Source organism: Amblyomma maculatum, chromosome 2 (genome assembly GCF_055883805.1).
Source record: "Amblyomma maculatum isolate TAMU_Amacu chromosome 2, ASM5588380v1, whole genome shotgun sequence".
Classification (NCBI taxonomy): Eukaryota; Metazoa; Arthropoda; class Arachnida; order Ixodida; family Ixodidae; genus Amblyomma; species Amblyomma maculatum.
In genome coordinates, this window is record NC_139345.1 from 15,019,014 (window position 1) to 15,027,997 (window position 8,984).

The 8,984-nt window shown below is 48.4% G+C and overlaps 1 protein-coding gene across 1 annotated transcript; it reads right to left on the reverse strand.

Moving 5' to 3' along the window:
• Window positions 1–6,883: 6,883 nt before the first annotated feature.
• Window positions 6,884–8,736, reverse strand: LOC146198008 (uncharacterized). The gene is made up of 2 exons (XM_084592551.1): window positions 8,480–8,736; window positions 6,884–7,404 (listed from the first exon to the last, which is right to left on the reverse strand). The coding sequence occupies exons 1-2, from the start codon at window positions 8,630–8,632 to the stop codon at window positions 6,907–6,909; spliced, it is 651 nt and encodes a 216-aa protein (XP_084448677.1). The 5' UTR covers window positions 8,633–8,736; the 3' UTR covers window positions 6,884–6,906.
• Between the last annotated feature and the right edge of the window lie 248 nt (window positions 8,737–8,984).

An 8,984-nucleotide genomic window follows, 5' to 3' on the forward strand; every position in this document is an offset into this window, starting at 1 on the left:
TACTGTCACGAATTGGAAAGAACTACGCTCCAATATGGCGGAGTGAAGTAGAGCAGCATCGCTGGTGAATCAGTGGCTGCAAGATCACTATTTCATATGGACACCATAGGGAAAATTAACCCGTCTTTCATAAGCGCGAAAGGTTGGCTCTTTCTCCTGCGGGCATGTTAAGGTGTAAGCTCTGGAAGCGTATCCTGAATTGTGCTGACCAAGTATGCAGCCCAATAAAGAGGGGGCACAATGTTCGTTTACTTTTAAATCGCAACATCTGCACCTTGATACCACCTCCAGTATCTTATAATAATTGTAATAATTGGTTCACAGGAAGGGAAACGCGCAGTATCTCTCACACTTACTCTGTGGACACCTGAACCGCGCCGTAAGGGAAGGGAGGAAGGTGGGAGTGAAAGTGGAAAGAGAAAGGGGTGTCGTAGTGGAGGGCTGCGGAGTAATTTCTACCACCTGGGGATCTTTAACGTGCGCTGACATCGCACAGCACACGGACGCCACTTCGTTTCGCCTCCATCGAAACGCAGCCGCCGTGGTCGGGTTCGAACCCGGGAATTCGGGCACAGTAGTCGGGCGTCTTACCACTGCACCACCCCGGCGGGGCCCTCTAGTATCTCATTTCCTCAGAAGGCAGATTGCTTTTGCACCGTATAGGCACAAAGTCATGACCTGTGCCATGAACTAAGATCCTTTTAGCAGTCATTGTTGCATGATATAAATGAAAAAGAAATTTTAATAAGGTGTATTTTGAGAAAATCCCTGATTGGGATTGACAGTATGTCAAATAAATAAATACCGAACATAATGGCACAATTTTATTAGAGCGCAGCTCTTTGGCGTCCGTTCCTGGGTTTCGCGTCGGCGTCGTCGTCGGCCTCGTAACCAGATCCGCCCCCCTTTCATCCCCCCAGCGCTAGCAGCGACCGACTGATACCGCTGGATGCCGCTGACGCCGCTAGAGAGTCAAGATAACGTGACTGCATAGAACACCGTCGCCGCCATGCAGAAAGAGGAGGGGAGGGTCCCCCCCCCCCCCCCCCTGTTCCTGTGTGGCGGATAGGGTGCTCTTCAGTTGCCGACGCGCCGGTTATTTCACGTAGGCCCCGGCACGTCGACGAATACGTGACCACCTTCCCACGGCTAGACCTGGTTCTTGGCGCTGCGGAAGCGAGGGTATCATATTGTTTGCGTCGGCATCGGCGGCGTTGTCCCTGAAACCAACTCCGCAGCTGGGGTTGACTCACTATCGGCGTCAGCAGCATCAGTCAGTCGCTGCTATCTCTTCCCTCCTCCCTTTATCGCGTTGTCCGCTTGCTGCGCGCGCTTCTGCCCCCATCGTTTGCCGCTGGGTGTACACGCCGCCCCCCTCCCCCCTCTTCCTGCGAGTCTCCGGTTGTCAAAGCGCCGGCTCGAACCTAATTCCTTTCTTCGCTCCTCCTCCAATGCAACCCCTGTGCGGTGGCAATCAGAGAGCCAGATCGGTGGCGGCGGATCTGTATATGTGCACCGCCCGAGCCGAAATTGCCGCTGCCGTTCGCCACTGCGAAATTATCTGCCAGTTCTTTCTGAGCCATGAGCGAGACGAATGTTGACATAAAGACAAACAGGAATTTCTTCACACATGCGGGAGAACATTCCGTTCCTCTCGCTCGTAATGCGTCCCACGGCTGTGACAACCTCGCGAGGCACTTGTATAGATCTCGTCTTTGAGAATCAAGCATTGGTGTACCAAGTCGAACATATATCAGTCTATTTCTCCGACCACAAAGCTTCCTTCATGACTGTCAATAACTGTTAGTGGAGTCTTTGTTAAAGGAATACTTGTGAAAAATAAAAAAAAAAAGTTCTGTGATAGCGCATACATGTGTTGCTCGATTTCTCTGCCTCAATCTATCGAAAAGGTGAAACAGCTTATTTGCTGCGCTCAAATTTCGCATTAGGAAGTAACGTAATCGTCGGTAATTTTTTTTCTTCACTTCAGAGCACAGCTTGATATAAGTGCACAAAGAATCAAATTTTCAATTTTGGACGAATAAGTTAGGCTTAATTGTTAACGAAATAATATATGGTCCACAGCCTCTGTGATGGCACAAGTTGAACATTCTGCGGAGTCAGCATGTCCAATTAAGTACAAGTACGTGTGCGTGAATGCCACGTTTAAACAAAGTTTATGTAGCAAGCATGCATGATGACGCGGAATATCACGCGGTGCATGACAGTGTTCGATCGAGTCTTCAGACGGATATTTCAGGCCTCTGGTAGACCCAGTAAGCTGCCGTAGCATTCTTCATACAGTTCGTTAGAATACACGTGGTATCCGTTCTTGAAAAAGGAGCAGCTGTTTGGAGGCCACTGCCGAGGGTGCTCGCATCCATTAAAACATTATCTTGCGGCCTTGCCCTCGGGCAGATGTAAGGAGCTCCGTGATGTTGAGTGCCAGAGACTGGTAAGCAGTGTGGCGTAAGAAATTTTCGAAAATTTGCAATGCAGTCGTTGAGTCCTGAATATACACCATTATTAAGGTGGTTTTTCACATATGTAGTGAACAGATTCCCGAAGAGCTACACGTTCGCAAGCGAATGGCACAGTGTAACAATTATGCTGCTCCTCATTCGTGCTTTTCCTCGAGCAGGCAGCAGCTTTTTACTCAGTCCTAATGACTCCTGGCAGAAATGTCGTCTGCGTGAAGCATCGATGACTGATGCATCTTCCTAGCGGAAGCGAAAGGCACCGCCTGACTCACACCTTCCACGAGGCCTCCACCCACTAGACGTCCACGCAGCAGCAGTATCAAAAGAATCAGCGCAAAATTATTTTGAATCAACATTCGTTGAACTTTTTTAAAACGAATGTCGAGTGCTCGTCGTGGCAATGCTGTAGGTTTTGCCATGGTGACATTGCGAGCTCCGACTCCGTCTCCCGTATTCCGAGTTTGCGTTGTTATCAAAAATGTCGCTATCTCCCCGACCTCGAGTCATCTGATGGATGGAAACGCCGGAAAATGATGTTGCAACCTCTTCCGGTTCCGTAGTGGTTCCGGCGTTTCGAACAATCAGATCACTCGAGGTCACGTGGGATAGCGACACACCTATAACGACGCAAACTCAGAATACGGGCCCTGATTCATGATTAGTGAGAGGCTCAGTAGCCTCTTCATAGAAAAGAATCACATATCTTTCGATGCCATGTCACAAGATTCGCTGCACTACAATATCAAGGTCAAAGTTCATGGGTCGAGGTCATTTGTGAGCATGCATAATGCTGTTGATTGACTTTAAAGGTTTGACCGTGATGTTTACGGAAGGTCAAATTCTCGCACCGACACGAAACTGCGCCTTTGCACTCAGTAAAGCTATCGCTATAAAATTCGCAGGGCCATTTAATGGCATGCATTCACAGTGCGATGACAGACAAGCGGCTCAAACGATGATTCCACTAAATTTGACTGGAGAGTTGCGTTTTTAATACGCTTCGTATGACTACCTGCTGCAGCATATCTGTACAACTAACAGAATAAAACACTAATTTTAATTCGGCGTTCTGACTTTTTTTTTTTTTTTTTACTATCAACTAACGGACATGCAAAGGAAAAAAAAGACAAGAGAAAATCTCTGAGTAAGCATGGGGGAATTTTTGTTCAAATTGCCGTCTCAGAATTTTCTTCGCACCTTTTTTTTTTTTCTTATTTGCTTCGTTCCCCAGGCTGCTCGAGCAGCTCGCTAATCACGCGTTCTGGTGCCACGTTCCTCGCGCATTCCACTCGTGCACGACAGCCGCTCTTGTCCTAAGCTCACGCTGCTACGAAGGCGACCTTCGCAGGGTAAGCGTACCTTGTTCCTCAAAGCTTTTGGTCACTTTTTCTAAAAGAAAGCCCTCCAGGCTCTGAGTAAAAAATGGGGCACTGCATAATCTGCGCTGGAGAAATGCGGAAGTGTCAGCGTTGCTGCTGCATACGGTGTAGCGTGCACCCCTTGTAGATATTTTGCTAGCAAGGCCGGGGCTCATGCCGCAGTGGAAATTTCATTTGGTGCGTGTTCGTTGCAGTGCTATTGCCACCTAGCGTTGCCAGGTGGCGCATGACTAAGGTGTGAAAGGTTAGTTTTGTGGGGTTTAACGTCCCAAAGCGACTAAGGCTATGAGAGACGCCGTAGTGGAGGACTCCGGAAATTTCGACCACCTGGTTTTCTTTAACGTGCACTGACATCGCACAGCACACGGGCGTCTTGCTTTTCGCCTCCATCGAAAAGCGGCCGCCGAGGCCGGGATTCGATCCCGCATCTTTGGGAACAGTAGTCGAGCGCCGTAACCACTGCGCCATCCCGGCGGGGCCGAGGTGTGGAAGGAGGACGAAGTTGAAAGGACGACGAAGTGTCGCTTGTGCGTTTGCGCTGCTTGTTGCCATTGTGTCTGGGCTACCCACTGCTATCATTAGTATCCTTAGTCACCATGTACGTGACAATATATATAATTGTAATTGGTTTACAAGAAATTAAAGGCGCAGTATGTCCCTTTCTCCTGCGTGAGATTGGACGCTACACCGTAGCTCCTGTAGCATGGCGTCCCTTGGCACGCTCTCTTTGCAGTGCACATTCTAGTGTGGGACTGGCGGTGTGGTGCTCGGCTGGTGGGCCTATAAAAGATTTCGCCTTGAAAACGCTCTGTACGTTGACATATGCGATATTGTATGGCGTTAGACGTTCTGAAGCGACCCAGGCCATGACGGCGCCGTAATGAATCACCCTGCCCGTCTCGGCCGTACTTAGTCTCTCTAACTGGAAGACTCGCACTGCCTCTGCCAATTCTTCCCACGTGTTGTGCACCCCGAGTTCGAGCAGTCGTTCACTCGAGGTACTCATGGGCAGTCCTAGCGCCTTCTTAATGTATCTTCGGATCAGGCAGTCTAATTTCTCCTTTTCTCCGGCCTTGATGTGCAGGTACGGCGTGGCGTAACAGATTACGTTTATTACGTACACCTGGAATAGTTTTAGTAGGTTTCTCTCCTCTTCCTTTAGTGGCGACCCTCCTCAAGAGCCCGAGGGTTTGCATCGCGTAACTTTCTAATTTCTTCAGGACTTTTCGTTATGGCCGTGAGATGGATGATCATCCCCAGAATCCTGATCTGATCATCCTTTGGCACCGGTTTGCCCTCTACCTGAATATGAAACTCCAAGCTATTCTTAAAGCAGGCGTACTTTGGAGCATTCCATTGAACGCATCAAAGTTCACCGGCGTTATATAATTCTGATATAGGAAATTAAAATCGCAGTTTCTGTCATTTGCGGAATCCCGCTATCCTCATGGTAGTCAAGATAATTATGATGAACGTTTCACAATCCGGGGCATGGCGCAGTTGGTAAAGCGCTCGGCTGGGGATCCAAGGGATGGAGGTTCTACTCCCGGTAGAGACAAATATTTAATTTTAACTACCTCCCTCGAAAACGTGACACCTTCTGCCGACAGTCTCTGCCGACAACACCTGCTCACAACGATGAGGCATTAAAGGCTTGGCCTTCGGCTCTTTGACTGTTTTAATAAATGTTTACCAACCAAAATTCGCCTTAATATTCCGAGAGCAATGCTGAATGCAGTGCAGAAATGCGAAAGCCTGAGCGTTGCTGCTACACACGGTACATCGCGCGCCCCTTGTCGAACACGATCAGCGTTCCGTTGAACGCATCAAAGTCACCAACGTCCTCAATAATTGGTTCACAGGAAGGGAAAGGCGCAGTGTCTGTCACATTTGTAGCTGTGGACACCTGAACCACGCCGTAAGGGAAGAGATGACGGTGGGAGTGAAAGTGGAAAGAGAGAAAGGGGAGCCGTAGTGGAGGGCTACGGAGTAATTTCGACCACCTGGTGATCTTTAACGTGCACTGACATCGCACAGCACACGGACGCCTCTTCGTTTCGCCTCCATCGAAACGCAGCAGCCGCGGTCGGGTTCGAACCCGGGTACTCCGGCACAGTAATCGGGAGTCTTACCACTGCACAACCCCGGCGGGGCTCACGAACGTTCTATAATTGGTTTACAGGAAAGGAAAGGCGCAGTATCTATGACTCGCGAATCCCGCTGACGGTGGCGCAGTGGTTAGGGCGCTCGACTACTGTTCCCAAGGACGCGGGATCGAATCCCAGCCTCGGCATAACTTCCAGGCCTGCGCGTCACGTGACGTGACGTAGCCTAGGCTGATGGCACTCCTACCGTTCGTGGCCGTGGCGTCGCCGGCGTAGTGCGGGCTGCGTCGCGCTGCGCTTGTAGCTCCCATCGTTTTTGTGGCAGGCGCGATGTCTGAAGGTGCGAGTTTCGTAAACGACGAAAGAATGTCCCATGCATTTATGAATGTCAGCTGGTTTCTATTTACCGCAACGAACATCGCGAAGCGGGTGGAGTAATTTTGCATGTGGCCTATTACTGCGTCATATGAATGCATCATGTATGCGCCAGTGCGCATTCTTGAGTAGTTTTATTTTGTTGACAAGAGCAGCCCATTAATGCGATCGGTCATGAATGGGGGATGCTGGTTATTTTTTTTTTTCATGGTCACGTTTTTGTTTCGTGGAACTGGTACGTGATTTAGTGCCGTCTGTTAAGCACTGCTAATGTAACGCTATTTGTGAACTGTAAATCTTAAATGATTTTGAATCATATCAAGCACCATTACCACTTTATTTTGGTTCATTATATTGACCACGTACCATTAATATTGTTGTAGCTTTTGAGAGATTGACATATGCTTTTTCAGGCAGGAAAGATAAGCACGGGGGTCAAGGAGATGGTTGCAGGTGGAAAAAAAATGTTCATCACAGCTCTCGAAGGGCTAAATTGATGCTGCAGATTACGATACCCTTTTGCTATGAAACAACCAAACGTGGATAACAGGGTGACCCAAGCAATGTTTATTTACAGTTAATATCTCTCAACTTTTTGATAGGGGCTCCCTTATAGCAGGCACTTAATTTAAGACTGTCAAACACCGTTAGGGATGAATTCAAATATGGTTCACTTTCATTTACAATGTTCAGAAACATTGTGCACCTGTCGTTGTGTATTATAGTCCACACATCTGAAACTGATGCAGCTTGAAGGCACGCTTTCATCTGCTGACGTGTTGAAAAATGGTGCCTTTCTTCTTCCGCTTCATATGACGCAACAGATTCTTGAAGAGCCCGAGCAAGTCCTGAGGACTCCTGTCGGCATCTCTTGATATCTGGCGGTACTCTTGAGCTTTGTTTTTTCTTCGTGAGATATGTAGGGCACCCAGGGAACACGCTAGGCACAGACCCAGGTCGCAGGCGTGGCACAGACAATGACACCTCTATCACTTTTCCTGTCTTCCAGTCAGTATACGACGTTGTTCGTTCCAAGCAGGAAGGGTCGAAGTGAACAGCACAGACCTACAGGAATGCAAAATATGCGTGTGAGGGACATAGTATCAGTGCAAGAAAATTGCTCTCGTAAATGGCAAATGCCCAAGCAAATAAATTAAACCAGCAATTTATGAATTTCTACCATTACATTCTTAGGTTCCCTTTTTCACTCATATAAAAAATTGGCAAGTTTACTACCACAAATGTGACCTTTGTGTAAAAAATAAGCAATTTACTGGTTCCTTATTGAAAGTAAACCTGGCAACATTTGCTCAAACAACGGCAATACATCGGTAGTAAAATTTAAAACTTTCCAACGGCGTGCTTTTTTCAACGTGCCGCATATTTAAAGTTTTACGCGAAAGTGTATACAACTCGTTCGCCCGAAAAGCCGCCGGCGTTGTAGTTCGCACGATCACGTCGGAAATAATCGGACGCTGCATGAAAGGCGCGATTGAGGCGTCCACCGAGATGCTGTGATGCGAGAGTTACTGCACCCATCCTTTCCTAAAAATGTCGGTTGAAATGTTCACCGATATGTCGAGATGTGAGAGGTACTGCGCCCTTACCTTTCTTGATAATAATTGTGGATATGGGAAAGGAAATGGCGCAGTATCTGTCACATAGTTCGTTGGACACAAAACGCGTTTGTGGAATCGGCGTTCGGAGAAGCGTCTTCAGAGCGCAAGCAGCGTTCCGGTCGAACGCTCACGATGACACACCGATGCTTTCGCGTTATTAGCACGTAAGCAGCCTTAAGCCCTCTGAATTTTATTTCCCCTTCAGGTTACCTTCTGCACTGAGGAATTTTGCATCAAAAACTCCTGCACCTCTGAGAGCTTACATATTGACCACGCAATAAATAATGTAACGCGAAGGGAATATATTTACATAAACTTTACAAATGAGTCAACCGAGGCAGCGGCAACAGAGAAGGTTGTAGCCGTACTTCATACAGCGGACATTACGGCTAACAAAATTAATACTTTCTCTCAGCACACATGCCAACGCTTCATCGGACCATTCACACGCATGACATTCTTGGTGAAACGAAATAGTTTGAGGAAAATGAAAACTAAAGAATCATTGAGAGCATTCTTACCTTGGTATATGAAGTTGGCACGAAATTCTTCCTCGGAATAGCGCGCAACCACTTCTCGAAGGTGTCTTTCTCCTTCGGAAAAGAAAACACTTGAACTTTCTTCTCAACATTATAGTTGCCGGAACAAACCGGCACGCAACACTTGTTAGGCATTGCAGCCGTCGATAAACGCACATGGAAAACGCGCACAAACGCCGATGGCGAGCGATTTGGTCGAGCGCAACAGCGGCGTTCACATTGCGACCGGCGGCGAAGCACTCCAGGCACCGACTGCACGGCGCGGCAGCGGAGAGGAGCATGCATGTTTCTCTATGAGCATGGCGAAGTGACCGCCGGCATGATGTGACGTCATATTTTTGGGCGCAGGCCTGGAAGTTATAGGAGGCGTTGCCTCGGCGGCCGCTTTTCGATGGAGGCGAAAAGCCAGGCGCCCGTGTGCTGTGCGATGTCAGTGCACGTTAAAGAACCCCAGGTGGTCGAAATTTCCGGAGTCCTCCACTACGGC

Bases quoted from the DNA above. Each gene is read 5' to 3' on its own strand.
- LOC146198008 (XM_084592551.1), bottom strand. From the start codon at position 8,632: ATGCCTAACAAGTGTTGCGTGCCGGTTTGTTCCGGCAACTATAATGTT. The intron at 7,405-8,479 runs GTAAGAATGCTC...GCATTCCTGTAG, and splicing joins TGCCAACTTCATATACCAAG to GTCTGTGCTGTTCACTTCGA.